Source organism: Schistocerca cancellata, chromosome 2 (assembly GCF_023864275.1).
Source record: "Schistocerca cancellata isolate TAMUIC-IGC-003103 chromosome 2, iqSchCanc2.1, whole genome shotgun sequence".
Lineage (NCBI taxonomy): Eukaryota > Metazoa > Arthropoda > Insecta > Orthoptera > Acrididae > Schistocerca > Schistocerca cancellata.
Window position 1 is genome coordinate 387,716,721 of NC_064627.1, and position 22,561 is coordinate 387,739,281.

Here is a 22,561-nt window from a genome sequence, read left to right on the forward strand (position 1 = left end):
CTATAAAGTAATGAAGAATTAAGTTATAAAAAGAAATATGCACTGTAGACTAATGGTATTGAGGTTAGGAGAAATGTAACTTTATGTTGCAAATATTGTAAAGTAATTATGAACCGAAAGTTAAATAAATAAGTATAAATTAAGTTAGAGAAGTGAACAGTGCTCATCTGTGATGATGACTACTGGTGTAATTCAGTTTATTTGCACGTACAAATGCTTTCCTAAAGAAACAACTCCAACCACTGTTGTGCATAATAGCAAAATTAGATTGTCAATAGATGGCACCTTCTAAATTCTTGTGTATTTTTAGTCATTAGTGGTGAACCAAATCCTGAAAATGATATATCAGTTATTAATTTTGATTAAGACATATGGGAGATATGGTGTACCAACAAAAAAACACCACTGAGAAATGATAAGCATATATGATTATTATTATTATTATTATTATTATTATTATTATTTATTTTTTTTATTTTTTTTCTCCAGGTCTGCTTGAATATGTGATGAATCACCAGGGTGCAGACCTCAAAGTCCAAGAGAGGTGGTATGAGAAACTACATAACTGGGAGAAAGCTCTTATTTCATATGAAGAGCGTCTAGATGAATGTCCTGGTGATGTTGAGTTAGCACTTGGGCAAATGCGATGCCTCGAAGCCCTTGGTGAATGGTGAGTTGTTTAAGGATGTATTCTCTGTCTGCATTTTCCTGCTTTAGCAGGAGTTTATTGTATGTGGTAAAGTAAAATGAAAAGAATAGCTTGGTAGAGAAATAAGAAATTATATGCGTAACTCAGTCAATGAAAACCAAAAAAGGATGAACAACAGAAATAATTCGTACAGTTGCAAATCTTTGTACGGTGGTAGGAGAGAGTGTCATGAACAACATATTAAAAAGAGGATGGAAAAATCACAGACTGAATGGTAAAACATCAATGACTATCATTAAAAGAAGTGGATTAAGAACAAATTTGAAAAATGTGTGCCATGCTTAAGTGAAGGAGATTAAGAGATTAATTGTGTAGATGCGTGAAGGATGGCAGATCACTGGGTTGTGGTCATGCACATACTTCCTTTGTAGGTCTGCAAACTGAAGAGCAAGCAGGCGAGTCCCTACTCTCTGTACCCCACTGTGTCACAAGAAGCAACTATAGGGTGTTTCACAAAGTTATACAGAAGCTTCTGCGGTTCACCTTATGAATCGCTGCTGATAGTTTGTATTTATACCTGGGGGAAGGGGGCGGGGGTACTTTCCACAAAGTGCATTAACACTACTTGTTATATGGTTACAATCACTAGTAATACTAACACAAGAAATGAATGTGGATGGATTCTATGTAAATCTCTGCACAATGTCGTACACTGCTAGAGGGGAAACTTGATTCTTAGTCATCTTGTATGGCAACTATAATGTTCCTATGGGAAAGGCAACATCACCCACCATGAGCACTGCTCACTTTTCACTTTACAGATTGATTATTATACCTTCTCAGCATTTCCTGTCAAGTTCTCTTATGTGAGTAGGCAAAAGAACTTCACTGTACTCAAGCTTATACACTCCTGGAAATTGAAATAAGAACACCGTGAATTCATTGTCCCAGGAAGGGGAAACTTTATTGACACATTCCTGGGGTCAGATACATCACATGATCACACTGACAGAACCACAGGCACATAGACACAGGCAACAGAGCATGCACAATGTCGGCACTAGTACAGTGTATATCCACCTTTCGCAGCAATGCAGGCTGCTATTCTCCCATGGAGACGATTGTAGAGATGCTGGATGTAGTCCTGTGGAACGGCTTGCCATGCCATTTCCACCTGGCGCCTCAGTTGGACCAGCGTTCGTGCTGGACGTGCAGACCGCGTGAGACGACGCTTCATCCAGTCCCAAACATGCTCAATGGGGGACAGATCCGGAGATCTTGCTGGCCAGGGTAGTTGACTTACACCTTCTAGAGCACGTTGGGTGGCACGGGATACATGCGGACGTGCATTGTCCTGTTGGAACAGCAAGTTCCCTTGCCGGTCTAGGAATGGTAGAACGATGGGTTCGATGACGGTTTGGATGTACCGTGCACTATTCAGTGTCCCCTTGACGATCACCAGTGGTGTACGGCCAGTGTAGGAGATCGCTCCCCACACCATGATGCCGGGTGTTGGCCCTGTGTGCCTCGGTCGTATGCAGTCCTGATTGTGGCGCTCACCTGCACGGCGCCAAACACGCATACGACCATCATTGGCACCAAGGCAGAAGCGACTCTCATCGCTGAAGACGACACGTCTCCATTCGTCCCTCCATTCACGCCTGTCGCGACACCACTGGAGGCGGGCTGCACGATGTTGGGGCGTGAGCGGAAGACGGCCTAACGGTGTGCGGGACCGTAGCCCAGCTTCATGGAGACGGTTGCGAATGGTCCTCGCCGATACCCCAGGAGCAACAGTGTCCCTAATTTGCTGGGAAGTGGCGGTGTGGTCCCCTACGGCCGGCACTGCGTAGGATCCTACGGTCTTGGCGTGCATCTGTGCGTCGCTACGGTCCGGTCCCAGGTCGACGGGCACGTGCACCTTCCACCGACCACTGGCGACAACATCGATGTACTGTGGAGACCTCACGCCCCACGTGTTGAGCAATTCGGTGGTACATCCACCCGGCCTCCCGCATGCCCACTATACGCCCTCGCTCAAAGTCCGTCAACTGCACATACGGTTCACGTCCACGCTGTCGCGGCATGCTACCAGTGTTAAAGACTGCGATGGAGCTCCGTATGCCACGGCAAACTGGCTGACACTGACGACGGCGGTGCACAAATGCTGCGCAGCTAGCACCATTCGACGGCCAACACCGCGGTTCCTGGTGTGTCCGCTGTGCCGTGCGTGTGATCATTGCTTGTACAGCCCTCTCGCAGTGTCCGGAGCAAGTATGGTGGGTCTGACACACCGGTGTCAATGTGTTCTTTTTTCCATTTCCAGGAGTGTATAATGGTGCTGTTTTTAGTGTTACATGAGTACTTATTTCCAATTGTTAAGTGCGCTTTTATGTAAAATACATTTCTACAAGCAGTGGTTGAGAAGTGTTTAATTGATTGGTGTGATGTTGACAGTGACCTAGACTGTGTTGGTGAGAAAAGGGTGGCATTGGTAAATGTGCCACTTTGCTGCTGTCTTTCAGTGACAGTGTATTGTATAGCCGTGCGACCATGTTATATTCACTTGACTTAGAATTAGTGAGTGACCAGAAAGTTACTGCACTTCCCTCACCATAACTTGTGTTAATCGTAGACTGTCTAATTCTTACACTCAGAAATTAATGGCACTTATAGAAATGGGCTGCACTGAGTGGAGGCTCTTTCCACACAATCACAGTATATCTTGCAAGGTAGATGTAAATATGTTATTTGCAGTGGACTGATTATGTTCAAGTCTAGGCAGTAATCTTCTCTAATGCATTGCGTGACTTATGTTTAAATATTCGATGTTCCACAATACCTAAATGACCTACTTCTGTTGCAAAGGGAACCAGGTTAAGCACTGGGCCTCTTCATATGTGGGGAGAGAGCTGAGGCTGGGATGATCTATTTGGTACCTATCATGCCATGAAAAATATTTCAGCTGTTGATAGTGGACAAAATTTAACATTGTCGAATACATATTGACAGCGTGTTACACTTGGAACAGGCTCTCCAGTGTAGTAGACAGCTCCAGCTGTCGAACTTCTTGATGTAATAGTTCCCTTAATAACTGCAAATAAGTACTCAGCTAATAAGCTTAAAATAACTCCATTGTATAAATGTGAGAAATGTTAAAAATTGACCTTTAACTGCTCCCCTTCCCAGCCTCTCACCACACCAGTCAGGATTTCTAGTATGTTGTTCATGGCACTCCATCCTGCCACTGTACAAAAATTTGTGACTGCGTGATTTTTTCCCCAGTTTTCCATCATTGGTGGTACTGCTGTAAAAATAAGCTGATTCAAAAATTCCTTCTCAGAAACACAAATGTCGTGTCTCAGAATTGTAAGCAGTACTTAAGATCAAACATGATGAGCAGTAAGTAATTGTGAGTACAATCCTACCACTCCTGATAATTCCATTCTCATTTATATTAAACACACTTTTCCTGAAGCTGTGTTGGTAAATTGTTGTTTTCCTTCTTAAATTGTAGCACATGCAGTCTTTTGCAGAATTCCTGCAATAAAATTTGTTTTCTTTCCCTCCACCTGAACAAACAAAATAAACTGTGGGGTCTTTAAATGTACTTCATTTGTTATGGTCCAAGGTTATTCTCCTTGGCATTTCTTCTGCTATTCATAAATTGATGTTTGGGAATTTGTGTTGCAGTCCATTTAGTTTTGTTTCATCAGTAATTCCTTGTTTTATTTATGTAGAATAAATGTATCTTAATTCCAGAGATGACATTCTTCCATTCTTTAGCAGAATATATGCTGCAATTAATGTTTGTGTGATAAGTTCAAAATTTGTGCGGAACTGGGTCTAGGAGGTATGATCTGGGAAGCTTATCTGACTTCTACAGTTCTATCTCTGCATGTAACTATCAGTCACAGGCAGATATGGATATCCCAATCACTTCTCCATGTGAAATCAAGAAACTTCCTGGCAGATTAAAATTGTGTGCCAGACTGAAACTTGAAACTGGAACCTTTGCCTTTCATGGGCAAGTGCTCTGCCAAATGAGCTACCTGATCAGAACTCATAGCCTATCCTCACATCTCCGTTTCTGCCAGTACCTCATCTCCTTGCTTTGAAATGCCCTGGGTTCAAGTCCCAGTCTGGCACACACATTTAATCTGCTAGGAAGTTTCACATCAGCTCACATGCCACTGCAGAGTGAAATTCATCCAGGAAGTAAGAAAATTATAAATTTGCACTAAAATAAAAGCTCATCTGGATTTGATAGTGTTTCCAACCCAATATTAAAGAGTTGTTCTCACATAATAAGTAGTGTCTTTTACAAAATATGTAATTCATCACTGACTCAGGACATTTTCCTAGAGAGATTGAAATACACCACTGTTAAACAGTGCTTTAAAAGATCTGACAGGAGATACATCAATGGCTATTGAATGCATTCATTACCGACATAATTTTCCAAAATTTTTGAGAGTCTGATGTAGTCCAGAATAGTAGCAATAATATCTTTAATAAATCAGTTTGGATTTCAGAAAAAGTTTCTCAGTTGAGAATGCCATTAAAACATTCACTCACTGTACTTGACAATGTCCTTTAAGATAGGTGTGATGACAAAGATGTAAAATGCTTGTAAAAGTCACCTGCTCAAGAAATAGGAAGAAAGCTATGAATTTTGTGTATATATTAACTTAATGTATATAATTGGTTCAATACAAAAAACTATGATCGCTGTAAATGTACATGTATCTGAAGTATGAGATGGTCACTAATAAAGGCATTATTATAATTCTTGCATTTCATTTTAATAGCACTGATGTATCTTTGTGACTGATCATGAAACAACAGAAATTGAAACTGTCTTTCTCATAAAAAAAGTGTTTTAACATAATATACTCTAAATTTTTAAATAGTCATACTTATGTTGTGTGTTTGTGTATATGATTAGTAGAATAATTTTGTATTCAGGAAAGCAATAAATTATTATTGTTTAATGTAAAAAGTAATTTTTAATTGAAACAAAGGGGTCAACTGCACGAAGTAGCTCGCAAGAACTGGAACCACTTTGATGAAGATGGGAGACAAAGGATGTCCCGCATGGCTGCTGCCTCAGCTTGGGGTCTTGGCCAGTGGGAAGCTATGGAACAATTTGTGGCCTGCGTACCAAGAGATTCACAAGATGGGGCATTCTACCGTGCCGTGTTAGCTGTGCACCGAGAACAGTATCACGTTGCGCAACAGGTACATGCAATCAGTACAGTAGTACCACAAGTTCATGATGCTGCATGTTTACAGCTTTACAGGAAAAAACCAATTTCAGCATTTGTTCATAGTTTCCTCCCAACACACCAGTATACTGAGGTGACAAAAGTCATGGGTTAGCGATATGCACATATACAGATGGTGATAGTATCACATGCACTAGATATAAAAGTGTAGTGCATTTGCTGAACTGTGATTTTTACTCAAGCAATTCACGTGAAAAGGTTTCCGACTTGTTTATGGCTATATGGCGGGTGTTAAGAGGCTTTGAATGCAGAATGCTAGTTGAAGCTAGACACATGGGACATTCCATTTTGGAAATCGTTCGGGAATTCACTATTCTGAGACCACAATGCCAAGAGTGTGCTGAGGATACCAAGTGTCAGGCATTACCTCTCACAATGGACAAAGCAGCAACCGATGGCATTCACTTAAAGACTTAGACCAGCGGCATTTGCATAAAGGTGTCAGTGCTAACAGACAAGCAATACTGCATGAAATAACCACATAAATCAATGTGGAAGGTACAATGAATGTATTGGTTGGGACAGTTTCTGGGCTCATGACCATACCGATTGGAGCCTAGATGACTGGAATACTACAGCCTGGTCAGATGAGTCCCAGTTTCAGTTGGTAAGAGCTGACAGTAGGGTTCAATTGTGGTGCAGACCCCCACGAAGCCATGGACCCAGGTTGTCACAAGACACTGTGCAGTCTAGTGGTGACTCCATACATGTGTGGGCAGTGTTTTCACGGAATGGGCTAGGTCCTCTGGTTTAACTGAACCAGTCATGGACTATTTACATCCATTCATGGACTTCATGTTCCCAAAGAACGAACGATGGAATTTTAATGTATGACAATGCTCCATGTCACCGTGCCACAATTGTTCTTGATTGGTTTTAGGAATATTCTAGACAGTTCAAACGAATGATGTGGCCATCCAGATTGCCCAAAATAAATCCTGTCAAACATTTATTGTACATAATCGAGAGGTCGGTCATGCACAAGCAACACTTCCACAATTATGGATGGCTACATAGGCAACACAGCTCAGAATTTCTGCAGGAACTTTCAGTGACTCTTTGAGTCCACGCCACATCAAGTTGCTGCACTGTGCCAGGCAAAATGAGTTCCAATGCAGTATTAGGAGGTATCCCATGACTTTTGTCACCTCAGTGTATATCACTATAAACTAACTTGCTTAATTATTCACGTAATCAAAATTTAATTTTTTATGAACTGACAGATGAGCAATAATAATGTATTTTCTACAATGTACTTCACAATTCACATGAAAATATACTAAATATGAGAAGTCTTAGGAATGTATCCAGGATTGGTATTTCACTACAGTATTTTCTGCACGCCTTTTACATGTGTCAGACAGCTGAGTTGTTCAGTGGCAGTGTTCGTCTTATTTGTCTCAATACACATAGGCACAGGTCAAAAGGCTTCTAATTTCTGATGACTAAATCTGCTCCACAGTATTATCACCATATTATCACCATATTTTCAGTGTGATAACATTTCTTGTATTTTTTATATTTATTTGCTGTGTGCATTACATTTGACTTCAACTAAAAAGAGCTCATTAAACATCTATTTTTATCGATCTTTATGTCTACTTACCATTATCTCAACTCACAGTAATTTTTTTCCTCAATAAATGAGCTTACGGTATCTTAATTTTTTTTTATTTAATCTTTTGTAATTTTGGTGGTTGCATCACTATTTAGGTATCAGATAAGGAGAATGAATATTCACTATGTAATAATGAACACATATTTCAAAAGATTTGTATCTACATCCAAGTATTACATGGTATACCCTTAGGAGTACGTACATGATTGCAAGGGATCCCCAGTTGCTTAACTCAGTAAACTTAGGATCTAACTGGTGTGAAAAAAAAAAAAAACCATGAGTAGAAAAGAAACCAACACTATGTAAATGATATATTGAGCAGTCAATAAGTTCATTAACAAAATATAAAAATCAGGAAGTTTCAAATCAGTGCATACTCTGCTGCTGGGTGAAAATCCATTGTTGAAAGATTATACGATGAAGACATGGAAGGGCACAGTCACTAGCCTTGACACATCAAGATGTAACCACGATTCATTTGAAAAGACAACAGGATGCCACTCATGTGACTGGTGTTGTTGTTGGGTGCACCACTGTCAGTGCATGTCTGTCTTCTGCTCCTTCTAGGGTAGCTGTGACAATGTTTGCAATGCTGACAGTCTGGACTGTTCTGGACACTGTCTCACTGTCCTTGTGGATACTTGTCTTGATGAAAACGAGCTCATTTCTTGAATCAATGTATGTGATGTTGCTCTGAAATCCTGCTCAGCCAAGTGAACGATATATCTGTCCGCTCGGGCACTACTCGTGCAGGGCTGTTGAGGGCCTGAATCCGTATATTCCATTTTTGTCTGACAGTCATAGAGTCCCATATGTTTGAGCAGCAATATCACAGAACAGTAAATGTCTCCATAGGCCACTATCCTGCCCTTTTCAAATTCCAGCATGGGCTAATGTATGTTTCTCTTTCTGATGCAAGGCATAATGTGATCTAACAAGCAGCCAATGTTGAGAGTTCTGAATGAGAAACCTGCTGTAAAAATCCATCCTTACACAAAGAATGTGGGTTAGTGTAACTCCTACCTACTTAGCAATGAAAACCTTGTCATTTGCATATCCAAGCATGCAATACACTCGATACCAGTTCGATGTTTGTGTGTACCGTCCTCATGGTGTTGCAATTTGGATGGTCAGAAGTGAATTTTATGGCCCAAGTTATTTTATATTCCACCCACCTGTTATGTTAAAGTGTAATAACTATTGACGTAAGTACTTCTTACATAAAAGTCATCTTTTAATAAGAGCGTAGGAGGTAGAACCTATTGCAACAAACAAAAATTTTATATTGGAACATGCTTAGTTTTTATTCATTAAGGAAGAAAGTTACAGTCTATTTATTGTTACAGACAACAGCCTTATCTTTAGAGTACATAATTTTATAAATTTTGTTCTGTAGACTAAGAAATGTATCTTTCTTGCATCTGTCCAGCTTATAGATTCAGCACGTGATCTACTAGATACTGAGCTCACAGCAATGGCAGGAGAAAGCTACCAACGTGCATATGGTGCAATGGTGTCTGTGCAGATGTTGGCAGAACTTGAGGAAGTGATTCAGTATAAATTAGTTCCAGAGCGCCGACCTACAATAAGAAAAATGTGGTGGGACAGACTTCAGGTAATACTCTACATGATTCAGCAGAAGTCTAAAAACTCATTTATCTTCCCTAAGCTTATTTGATGGTGGTACTGTATTATTATTATTATTATTATTATTATTATTATTTCCTGTCTCAGACGTTATGTCTGGTCAAAAATGGAAAGTGATGCGGACCTTGATCAAGCGTGACTTCCTTTTAACTGTACGGTATATGTTACATTGCATTTAGGAACTTTCGGATGATTGAACATGTATCAATAATTACGGATTTCTGTAGTTGTATATATAAGTTTGGATGTAGCTGTATTGCGTTGATGTACTGGTGGATATTGTGTGGTATGACTCTTGTAGTTGATAGTATAATTGGTATAATGTCAACTTTATCCTAATGCCACATGTCCTTGACTTCCTCAGCCAGTTGGATGTATTTTTCAATTTTTTCTCCTGTTTTCTTCTGTATATTTGTTGTATTGGGTATGGATATTTTGATTAGTTGTGTTAATTTCTTCTTTTTATTGGTGAGTATGATGTCAGGTTTGTTATGTGGTGTTGTTTTATCTGTTATAATGGTTCTGTTCCAGTATAATTTGTATTCATCATTCTCCAGTACATTTTGTGGTGCATACTTGTATGTGGGAAAGTGTTGTTTTATTCTTTTATGTTATATGGCAAGCTGTTGATGTATTATTTTTGCTACATTGTCATGTCTTCTGGGGTATTCTGTATTTGCTAGTATTGTACATCCGCTGGTGATGTGATCTACTGTTTCTACACTCCTGGAAATGGAAAAAAGAACACATTGACACCGGTGTGTCAGACCCACCATACTTGCTCCGGACACTGCGAGAGGGCTGTACAAACAATGATCACACGCACGGCACAGCGGACACACCAGGAACCGCGGTGTTGGCCGTCGAATGGCGCTAGCTGCGCAGCATTTGTGCACCGCCGCCGTCAGTGTCAGCCAGTTTGCCGTGGCATACGGAGCTCCATTGCAGTCTTTAACACTGGTAGCATGCCGCGACAGCGTGGACGTGAACCGTATGTGCTGTTGACGGACTTTGAGCGAGGGCGTATAGTGGGCATGCGGGAGGCCGGGTGGACGTACCGCCGAATTGCTCAACTCGTGGGGCGTGAGGTCTCCACAGTACATCGATGTTGTCGCCAGTGGTCGGCGGAAGGTGCACGTGCCCGTCGACCTGGGACCGGACCGCAGCGACGCACGGATGCACGCCAAGACCGTAGGATCCTACGCAGTGCCGTAGGGGACCGCACTGCCACTTCCCAGCAAATTAGGGACACTGTTGCTCCTGGGGTATCGGCGAGGACCATTCGCAACCGTCTCCATGAAGCTGGGCTACGTCCCGCACACCGTTAGGCCGTCTTCCGCTCACGCCGCAACATCGTGCAGCCCGCCTCCAGTGGTGTCACGACAGGCGTGAATGGAGGGACGAATGGAGACGTGTCGTCTTCAGCGATGAGAGTCGCTTCTGCCTTGGTGCCAATGATGGTCGTATGCGTGTTTGGCGCCGTGCAGGTGAGCGCCACAATCAGGACTGCATACGACCGAGGCACACAGGGCCAACACCCGGCATCATGGTGTGGGGAGCGATCTCCTACACTGGCCGTACACCACTGGTGATCGTCGAGGGGACACTGAGTAGTGCACGGTACATCCAAACCGTCATCGAGCCCATCGTTCTACCATTCCTAGACCGGCAAGGGAACTTGCTGTTCCAACAGGACAATGCACGTCCGCATGTATCCCGTGCCACCCAACGTGCTCTAGAAGGTGTAAGTCAACTACCCTGGCCAGCAAGATCTCCGGATCTGTCCCCCATTCAGCATGTTTGGGATTGGATGTAGCGTCGTCTCACGCGGTCTGCACGTCCAGCACGAACGCTGGTCCAACTGAGGCGCCAGGTGGAAATGGCATGGCAAGCCGTTCCACAGGACTACATCCAGCATCTCTACGATCGTCTCCATGGGAGAATAGCAGCCTGCATTGCTGCGAAAGGTGGATATACACTGTACTAGTGCCGACATTGTGCATGCTCTGTTGCCTGTGTCTATGTGCCTGTGGTTCTGTCAGTGTGATCATGTGATGTATCTGACCCCAGGAATGTGTCAATAAAGTTTCCCCTTCCTGGGTCAATGAATTCACGGTGTTCTTATTTCAATTTCCAGGAGTGTATTTGTTGTTTGCAAAGTCTGCATTTATCTGTTGTGGTATTGGGATCTTTAATAATATGCTTGCTGTAATATCTAATGTTTATTGTTTGATCCTGTATTGCAATCATGAATCCTTCCGTCTCACTGTATATATTGCCTTTTCTTAGCCATGTGTTGGATGCGTCTTGATCGATGTGTGGCTGTGTTAGATGATATGGGTGCTTGCCATGTAGTGTTTTCTTTTTCCAATTTACTTTCTTTGTATCTGTTGATGTTATGTGATCTAAAGGGTTGTAGAGATGGTTATGAAATTGCAGTGGTGTAGCCGATGTATTCATATGAGTGATTGCTTTGTGTATTTTGCTAGTTTCTGCTCGTTCTATAAAGAATTTTCTTAAATTATCTACCTGTCCATAATGTAGGTTTTTTATGTCGATAAATCCCCTTCCTCCTTCCTTTCTGCTTAATGTGAATCTTTCTGTTGCTGAATGTATGTGATGTATTCTATATTTGTGGCATTGTGATCGTGTAAGTGTATTGAGTGCTTCTAGGTCTGTGTTACTCCATTTCACTACTCCAAATGAGTAGGTCAATATTGGTATAGCATAAGTATTTATAGCTTTTGTCTTGTTTCTTGCTGTCAATTCTGTTTTCAGTATTTTTGTTAGTCTTTGTCTATATTTTTCTTTTAGTTCTTCTTTGATATTTGTGTTATCTATTCCTATTTTTTGTCTGTATCCTAGATATTTATAGGCATCTGTTTTTTCCATCACTTCTATGCAGTCGCTGTGGTTATCCAATAAGTGATCTTCTTGTTTAGTGTATTTCCCTTGACTGTGCTATTTTTCTTACATTTGTCTGTTCCAAAAGCCATATTTATATCATTGCTGAATACTTCTGTTATCTTTAGTAATTGGTTGAGTTGTTGATTTGTTGCTGCCAGTAGTTTTAGATCATCCGTGTATAGCAAGTGTGTGATTTTGTGTTGGTATGTTCCAGTAATATTATATCCATAATTTGTATTATTTAGCATGTTGGATAGTGGGTTCAGAGCAACGCAGAACCAGAAAGTACTTGATGAGTCTCCTTGGTATATTCCACGCTTAATCTGTATTGGCTGTGATGTGATATTATTTGAATTTGTTTGGATATTAAGTGTGGTTTTCCAATTTTTCATTACTATGTTTAGGAACTGTATTAATTTAGGATCTACTTTGTATATTTCCAATATTTGTAGTAACCATGAGTGGGGTACACTATCAATGTATGCGTAGTGTAGCGACCTTTGTTTAGTTTTAGCTTGATATGTCACCTCTGTATCTATTATCAGTTGCTCTTTACATCCTCGTGCTCCTTTGCAGCAGCCTTTTTGTTCTTCATTTATAATTTTGTTCTGTGTTGTATGTGTCATTAATTTCTGTGTAATGACTGAAGTTAATATTTTGTATATTGTTGGTAGGCATGTTATGGGGCGATATTTAGCTGGGTTTGCTGTGTCTGCTTGATCTTTAGCTTTCAGATAAGTTATTCCTTGTGTAAGTGTATCAGGGACTGTGTATGGGTCTGCAATGTAATTGTTAAATAATTTAGTTAGATGTGAATGTGTTGAGGTGAACTTCTTTAGCCAGAAATTTGCTATTTTATCATTTCCAGGGGCTTTCAAATTGTGCGTAGAATTAATTGCTCGGGTGACTTCATGTTGCAAAATTATCACTTCAGGCATTTGTGGTATCATCTTGTATGAGTCTGTTTCTCCTTGTATCCACCGTGCGTGTCTGTTATGTTGTACTGGGTTTGACCATATGTTGCTCCAGAAGTGTTCCATGTCTGTTATCGTTTGGTGGATTGTCTATTTTAATGTGTGTGTTATCTATTGTCTGGTAAAATTTCTTTTTGTTTGTGTTGAATGTTTGGTTTTGTTTCCTTCTATTTTCGCGTTTTTTGTATCTTCTAAGTCATTTGGCCAATGCTTATAATTTTTGCTTCTTTTCATCTAATTGCTCTATTGCTTCTTGTTGTGAGAGTTTACATAACCTTTTTCGTTTTTTGTCTGATATTTCATTTCTTATAAATTGTGTTAGCTGTCCAATGTCTTTTCTCAGTTTTTCTATTCTGATCTGTAGCCTGTGTTGCCATGCTGGTTTTGTGGGTTTCTTCTGTGTGTTGGTTGGTTCTGATCTCTGCCTAGTGTGTATATTTAGTGTAGTGAGTGCTCCTACATAAACCAGTAGTTGTAACTCTTCCATAGTTGTATTTTCATTTATTTTGTTGTGTATGATTGTTTTATTGTTGTTTCGACTTGTGGGTTATTTGGTGGTCTATGCAAGAATGGTCTAATGTCTGTATTTGTGTCTTTGTATTCTATATATGTCAACTGAAATTTTTCTTCTATATCTAACATGTGTGTCACTTCATGTTCTATTTGTGCTTGTTCTGGTGGCTGTCTTAAGATTTCGTTTTCCTCTGATTGTTTAATTGATGTGTGTTGTTCTTTGTTTGTTTGCTCTGGGATGTTTGAGTCCATTACTGTATTATTATTATTATTATTATTATTATTATTATTATTATTATTATTATTCTCCATGAATGGGCCCAATAGAACTATGTGACGTACAATCAGTCAATGTCACTTTTGATGGCTGGCCTTCGTTTGTGTCCAAATTTGTTTCACCCTTTCAGAACGAAGTCTTTCGCTCACCAGGCCATGGTGTTCCAGTCCATTTCCTAATTTCCCTCAGACCAATTTTCCAGTAAAATATCTTTTGTCTGAATGTTTTTCTATATGTAACATCTGTCTTGAGTTATACGGGCTACTTTAAGATCCTCCTTAATCACAGGGATCCATTTAATTGGCTCAGTTTTGGCGTTACTTCTGTTTTCACAGAATTCTGCTACTTGTTTTGTCAACCTAGTGGGTGCCATTCTTTTAATGTGCCCATAAAATTTAAGTCTTATTGTTCTCATGTCAACATGTATGTCTGTGTATTCTTCTATTTCCTTATTACTTCTCAGTTGATAAGTTTGTCCATCAGTAATTTTGGGGCCTAATATTTTTCTAATAATCTTTCTTCTTTTTTTTGGATTTATTCATTATCCCTCTTTCTATTTAAAATAAAGTTTCTGCTCCATAAAGACATTCAGATTTCATTACTGTGCTGTAATGCCTAAGTTTACTGAATTTAGAAAGTGATTTTTTTATTACAAATATTTTGTATTATCTGAATGAAGTTGCCATTTTTTTGCCCGAACTTAATTTGCAGCTTTTTCCAGACTGTTTTCTATGATTTCCACTAAGTATTTAAACTGAGAAACCCTTTTTATTTTTCCATATTTCGTGTTCAAAAACTGTGTTGCTTGTTTGTTAAATGTCATATATTCCGTTTTTTCGAATGATATTTGTAGTTCTAATTTTTCTGCAACTTCTTTAAGAATTTCAGTTTGTTTTTGAGCTGTGGTAATATCCCTAGTTAAAATTGCCAGATCGTTTGCAAAGGTGAGGCAGTCTACTCTAATATTATTTCTACCTAACTCGATTGATTGATCAATCTATATTTTGACTCAACTTTTGCTCTCACCATTCTGTAATTACCTTTCCCAAAACAAAGTTAAACAGTAATGGGGAGAGTCCATCTCCCAGTCTAACATCAGTCTTTATATCAAATGGTTCAGGAATTTCTCCCATGAATTTAACTTTAGAACTAGTGTCAGTTAACATTTCCTTAATCAGTGTTAGAGTTTTATTATCTAGCCTGCGTTCCTTTAAAATTTGGAAAAAAGATCAACTAAACAAATTAAGAGACATAAAAATGATAAAGCATCCAGAGAAGATGGTGTAATTGCAGAACTACTGAAATCAGCTGGACCTAACAGTATAAGAGATCACTTAACTAATAGGACATATCTGTCAAACTGATAAAATGCCTTAAGACTGGAAAACTGCCCTAATTTGTCCATTGCATAAAAAAGGGGGTAGAAGCAAAGTTAATAATTACCGAGGAATCTCTCTTCTCCAGATCATGTACAAAATTCGTCCACAGTGTTTACTTGATCGAGCCCAAGAACAGTTAGAACCTATAATTGGTTAGTACCGAGTAGGCTTTAACCCAAACAGATTCTGCCTGGAACAAATTCTTAATTTAAGTTAATCCTTTGCCATCAAAGGATTTCTAGTAACAATATTGTGTGTGCTGGATTATGTTTAACGGAAATACCATAATAAGTTAATGGTTCCACAACACTTACAGTAACTAAAGTTGAATAAATGTTGGGCATACTTCTTGCCTTCCTATACACTGTTTCCCGTGATATTTGTTCCTAATAGTCTTGCCCCTTTTGTTAAGACTTGCAGCTGGAGCAGAATCCCAATATATTTTTTTCACTTATATTTGCTACTTGTGTAACCTTTTCCCTTATTTCTTGTTCATAGTTATTATTCTTTATTAAAATGAGAATTCCTTTTTTAAAGAGTGATTAGGTTAAATTTTGAGGCTTAGTATTTTTTTGCATCTGTAACTTTGTTTCTGGGAATCTTCCGATGATACTTAATTTCAAATCATATTTGCTGTTGATTTTCTGCTACTTATTGCCTTCTTTTTTTATGTTTCAGAATTTATCTTGTCACAAAATCTTTGTCAAACTTAAGAATCCATTCTAGCTTGAGTCTGGATATTCTGCTTTGAGATCCTGCCTGTATTTTTTTCCAATCATTTAACACTGCCTTTTTCTATTTTATTGTCTTTTGAGTAATCTTCATATGTAATTTCATAGTCAGGCCAAGGTAATTTGCAATTATGAACTGTAATATTAGCTCAGATCCTGGTAGTCTTCAACAGGTGTTGTAGGCTAATTGGAGTTAGGCACCAAGCACAAATAGGGCTACTCACAGCACCTTTTAAAGGAAGACGAGACACATTCTTGAAATATTGTGCAAAAAACTGTCCTTTTATTGTGCATAAAATTATTCTTGTCAACCCATTTGGATACTTGAAAATTTATGCTCTGTCAGTTAGTCTGCGTAAATCTCAGAAATTTCATCACTTCACTGTATTTTCGTGGCCACTTACATATCTTATAACAGTGACAGTGTGTGTAGCACCCGCTCACATACAGTAAATTGCTACTTTATTACATTTATGGTTTTCCTCTTCATTTCTACCTGATCATTGCAATCGAAGAATGTATTGTCAAAGTATTTACTATGTACATTTTTATCTAGTAAAATTTTGAGATATGTACATGATATCTGTTGAAGCGATTTTAACTGTAAACTGGCTCTCGGAATTAAGAATAGTATTTCTTATAATGCCTATGACTGTTTAAAGACGTGACAGTAAAAATGTAATTTAAATTAATCTTCTTATACAGATTAATGGTATCTTCAGTTTACAATCTGCTATTCTAGCATCTTAATGGTCTAATATTTGCATTGTCTGTCACTAGCTTTAGATTGTTTAGCTATTATTTACTCTACACTTCTTTCAGCATAATAATAATTGAAGAATGTAATGTCACATGATCTTTCACAAAGTTTGAATTTCTTTTTTCACTTCAAACTTTATATTCATGTTCATTTGCTGTGTAACCATAAATTAAAGGACAGTTCCAAAACACTGCAAATCACTTATTCAATTTCACAGGGATGTCAGCGTGTAGTAGAAGACTGGCAACGCATCATACAAGTGCGTACACTTGTTGTTTCTCCACAGGAGGATATGTACACTTGGCTTAAGTATGCTTCTTTGTGCCGAAAGTCTGGACGTTTGGTGAGTACCAAATACTATATTTCATTTGGTGGACCACAAACAAAAAGACAGATATAGCTATGAAGGGGTGCTACTACCCACTGTGTATGTGGTATGCTTTTGAATGCTGTGATAGTTATCAGTGTAGCATGTCACTGTATTTAAAGAATAATTGTCTGGTGCATGCAGTGTCAGGAGAAGATATAATTAATGGCTAAAATAAAAAACTTAAAGAAAAAAGGAGCAAGAGGAAAGAAATTAAGATACTTATGTGAAGAATCTGAATGAAGTAAGAAATAAAAAGATAGGAAATAGAAGTAAGGGTATATCAGACTGATAATCCAATGACCACATCCAAGTAGATGCTTCTTCCTCTTAAGTAGACACACCAAATTAATCTTTACATTTTACCCAGATGTTCATTTTTATTTATTAGTAAATGTGGTTTGACAGTTACAGCCATCCTCAACGGTTACAAATGTCGAGTCCAGTAAGGACCTTTCTTTGCCCATCTACACCATCGTTTCACCTGGCTACATGCCCTGCCTCTGTTTCATTTTCATTACAGTCATAACTACGTCTTCCATTCACTTCTGCTCCCTACTCTAGAGTTGAGTAGAGATGAGTTGGGTTTTATTGGTCCTGGTAATCACATAGTACACAAATAGTATAGTCTGATGTAGGACAAGTCAATGTACAACGAAATATAATATTAAATTTGCATTAAATTCATTATTTCTACATTAAATAATCACTGAGTTACAATATACAGAGCAAGTATTGTACAAAAATAAAGGGTAGATATTTTAAAGCAGAAAGAGCATGTACTGTACTGGCATATTAATATATGTATTACAGCAACATTTACGTGGTAAATCATTAAATTCTAGTAACATTTGTATGATACATCTCTAAGGCAAAGACACAAATCGTTAGTGACATTCCTGAAGGAACTCGGGGAGGCTATAGAAGCAGTGATGAATCAAATATGCCTTAGCAGTTGACTTGAAATTTGCCAGGTCATTTATTCATTTAATGTGTGGGGGAAAATTTATTATAAATAACTTTCCCATAATACAGGGTTCCTTTTTTATTCAGGATGGTGGTGTGGGCTCTAAAGGAAAGTTTCCTTTTTGCCTGGTGTTACAGGAGTGGATATTTTCATTTTTATGGAAGAGAGTGGGATTTTCCATTGAATATTTTTTCACAAACACTGTTATCTCATACACATATATACATGGAAGTGGGAGGATTTCTAGGTTTTTAAAGAGTAGTCTAAAGGTTTTGTTCCATTTTACACATTCAATTATTCTGTAATTCTTTTTTGTTTTTTAGCCTAAAGAGCTTTTGGCTGAGAGAAGAGTTACCCCAGAAAATAATTCCATATTTCAGTTGTGAGTATATATAGGCATGATACACACTTTTCAGAGAATCTTTGTTGCAGCATCCCCTAATATTCTCATTAAGTAGCATGTAGTGCTTAATTTCTTACAGACTTTTTCAGTATGCATCCCCCATTTAAGATTTATCTTGGAGCTGTGCTCCCAATAACTTAATGTTGTGTGTATTCTGAAGGTCTTTGTCAGATATCTGAATCTGAACAGTTTGCTCCCCTTTTTTCTCATTATGGAAATTTAGTGCCACTGTCTTACTTGCATTTATTACCAATTTATTGTGACAACCAGTTTTCAGTATTGTTCAGTGTCTCTGTTGTAGACTTCTGAAACATTTCCATATCTTTACCACTCACAAGCACACTTGTATCGTCAGCAAACTGGATGATGTTCTCACTGAATTTGTTTAGGTCATTCACATATTGTTAGATGTTTCTCTAATTCCCATGTTGTCAAGCTTGGGCAATAGTTTTATGTGATCCATGATATCAAAAGCCTTAGAGAGATCTAGACATATTCCAATGACATTTTTGCCATTACCTAGTTTCTGAAGCACTTCACTTAATAGTTCAAAAATTGCTGTACCAGTTGATCGGCCTTTCCTGAAACCATGTTGTACTGTGAATCAAGCTCTCCAGTTGGATTCCTGATAATTTCATGTGTATTGTTGTGCATTCTGCATTCACTCTGCATTCTTCTCTTCATTTATCGCTGAACGACATTCCATTTTTGAATGCTTTGGTGTTAAAAGCCCATTATGAGAATGATATTGCGGCAGTTGTAAATAGCTGCATAAAAGACATTTTTTCAGAGACACTACATTTCACTTAAAATTCCATACTGTTTAAAGATTGCTCTAATGCAGCTTCTTAACAACTAGTTAATCGTCACAATGTTATTAAATATCAGATAATTGTTTTCAGCAGTGTTTTCGGCTACAGTGTGTAACATGTAAAATATAGACTTTGTTTTCATTTTGTAGATGTTTACCAGTGGGGAAACATTTACTGCTCAATACGTTGAGCTTTCTTATTGCTTATTAATATATTATACTCAGCCTCAGCATGGCTTACAGCATCGTCAAGTACAATGTGATGTAATATATCATAAGCAGAGAAATGCTAAAAAAATTTCTGATGAAGGCCATGTTCAAGAATTTTACTCTATTCCTCTATTTGTGTAATATGTTGAATTGGGGATATAACTTTATTTTAGATGATGTTGAATACACAATCATGGCAGTGATACATGAAACCTTGTAGAAATTTTCAGGAATAGGATCTTAATGTCACCTTGTAGCAGACAGAATGTAATCCAACTGAAATATAGCTGGCACAACTTCGGCAGCACCAAAAAAAAAAAAAAAAAAAAAAAAAAAATTTCTTGTCGTCTGTGGAACCATACTCAAAGAAAATTATCAAAGAATAAATCCACAGTTTGTTATGGAGCGAACAGAGTTGCAGTAGACTTGGAATTTGTTGTGGGCTTCAAGGGTAATACACAGATAAAACTGTATCGACACAACTTCACCAGTCACTGAAAAGTAGTTCCTTAGGAGTAGGAGTAGTAGTAGTAGTAGTAGTAGAGGGGGTAATAGTAGCATCAGTAGTTTTATATGTCTGTGAATCTCTTCTACAAGTATAGTGTGCATCCCAAAATAGTTATTGTTGTGGTCTTCAGTCCTGAGACTGGTTTGATGCAGCTCTCCATGCTAATCGTATCCCGTGCAAGCTTCTTCATCTCTCAGTACCTACTGCAGCTTACATCCTTCTGAATCTGCTTTGTGTATTCATCTCTTGGTCTCCCTCTATGATTATTATCCTCCACCCTGCCCTCCAGTACTAAATTGGTGATACCTTGATGCCTCAGAACATGTCCTACCACCCGATCCCTTCTTTTAGTCAAGTTGTGCCACAAACTCCTCTTCTCCCCAGTCCTATTCAATACCTCCTCATTAGTTATGTGATCTACCCATCTAATCTTCAGCATTCTTCTGTAGCACCACATTTCGAAAGCTTCTATTCTCTTCTTGTCTAAACTATTTATCGTCCATGTTTCACTTCCATACATGGCTACACTCCATACAAATACTTTCAGAAACGACTTCCTGACACTTAAATCAAAATTCGATGTTAACAAATTTCCCTCCTTCAAAAACGCTTTCATTGCCATTGCCAGTCTGTATTTTATATCCTCTCTACTTCGACCATCATCAGTTATTTTGCTCCCCAAATAGCAAAACTCATTTACTACTTTAAGTGTCTCATTTCCTAATGTAATTCCCTCAGCATCACCTGACTTAATTCGACTACATTCCATTATCCTCGTTTTGCTTTTGTTGGTGTTTATCTTATATCCTTCTTTCAAGATACTGTCCATTCCGTTCAACTGCTCTTCCAAGTCCTTTGCTGTCTCTGACAGAATTACAATGTCATCGGCAAACCTTAAAGTTTTTATTTCTTCTCCATGGATTTAAATACCTACTCCGAACTTTTCTTTTGTTTCCTTTACTGCTTGTTCAATATACAGATTGAATAGCATCGGGGAGAGGCTACAGCCCTATCTCACTCCCTTCCCAACCACTGCTTCCCTTTCATACCCCTCGACTCTTATGAGTGCCATCTGGTTTCTGTATAAATTGTAAATAGCCTTTTGCTCCCTGTATTTTACCCCTGCCACCTTCAGAATTTGAAAGAGAGTATTCCAGTCAACATTATCAAAAGCTTTCTCTAAGTCTACAAATGCTAGAAATGTAGGTTTGCCTTTCCTTAATCTTTCTTCTAAGATAAGTCGTAGGGTCAGTCTTGCCTCACATGTTCCAATATGTTTACAGAATCCAAACTGATCTTCCGTGAGGTTGGCTTCTACAAGTTTTTCCATTCGTCTGTAAAGAATTCCCATTAGTATTTTGCAGCTGTGACTTATTAAATTGATAGTTCGGTAATTTTCACACCTGTCAACACCTGCTTTCTTTGGGATTGGAATTATTATATTCTTCTTGAAGTCTGAGGGAATTTCGCCTGTCTCATACATCTTGCTCACCAGATAGTAGAGTTTTGTCAGGACTGGCTCTCCCAAGGCCGTCAGTAGGTCAAATGGAATGTTGTCTATTCCCGGGGCCTTGTTTCGACTTAAGTCTTTCAGTGCTCTGTCGAACTCTTCACACAGTATCGTATCTCCCATTTCATCTTCATCTACATCCTCTTCCATTTCCATAATATTGTCCTCAAGAACATCGCCCTTGTATAGACCCTTTATATACTCCTTCCACCTTTCTGCTTTCCCTTCTTTGCTTAGAACTAGGTTTCCTTCTGCTCTCTTGATATTTATGCAAGTTGTTCTCTTTTCTCCAAAGGCCTCTTTAATTTTCCTGTAGGCAGTATCTATCTTACCCCTTGTGAGATAAGTCTCTACATCCTTACATTTGTCCTCTAGCCATCCCTGCTTAGCCATTTTGCACTTCCTGTCGATCTCATTTTTGAGACGTTTGTATTCCTTTTTTCCTGCTTCATTTACTGCATTTTTGTATTTTCTCCTTTCATCAATTAAATTCAGCATCTCTTCTGTTACCCATGGATTTCTATTAGCCCTCATCTTTTTACCTACTTTATCCTCTGCTGCCATCACTATTTCATCCCTCAAAGCTACCCATTCTTCTTCTACTGTATTTCTTTCCCCCATTCCTGTCAATTGTTCCCTTATGCTCTCCCTGAAACTCTGTACAACCTCTGGTTTAGTCAGTTTATCCAGGTCCCATCTCCTTAAATTCCCATTTGCAGTTTCTTCAGTTTTAATCTACAGTTCATAACCAATAGATTGTGGTCAGAGTCCACATCTGCCCCTGGAAATGTCTTTCAATTTAAAACCTGGTTCCTAAATCTTTGTCTTACCATTATATAATCTGTCTGAAACCTTCTAGTATCTCCAGGGTTCTTCCATGTGTACAACCTTCTTTCATGATTCTTGAACCAAGTGTTAGCTATGATTAAGTTATGCTCTGTGCAAAATTCTATCAGGCAGCTTCCTCTTTCATTTCTTAGCCCCAATCCACATTCACCTACTACGTTTCCTTCTCTCCCTTTTCCTACTCTCGAATTCCACT

The 22,561-nt window shown here is 38.6% G+C and overlaps 1 protein-coding gene across 2 annotated transcripts in view; it reads left to right on the top strand.

Moving 5' to 3' along the window:
- The window catches only part of LOC126161801 (serine/threonine-protein kinase mTOR), a 276,188-nt gene that overhangs the window by 174,939 nt on the left and 78,688 nt on the right, over window positions 1-22,561 (top strand). For both annotated transcript variants that reach the window (XM_049917889.1, XM_049917890.1), the window contains 4 exons: window positions 490-670; window positions 5,674-5,890; window positions 8,985-9,170; window positions 16,961-17,086. In XM_049917889.1, coding sequence (XP_049773846.1) covers window positions 490-670; window positions 5,674-5,890; window positions 8,985-9,170; window positions 16,961-17,086 — 710 coding nt within the window. The remainder of the gene's footprint in view (window positions 1-489; window positions 671-5,673; window positions 5,891-8,984; window positions 9,171-16,960; window positions 17,087-22,561) is intronic.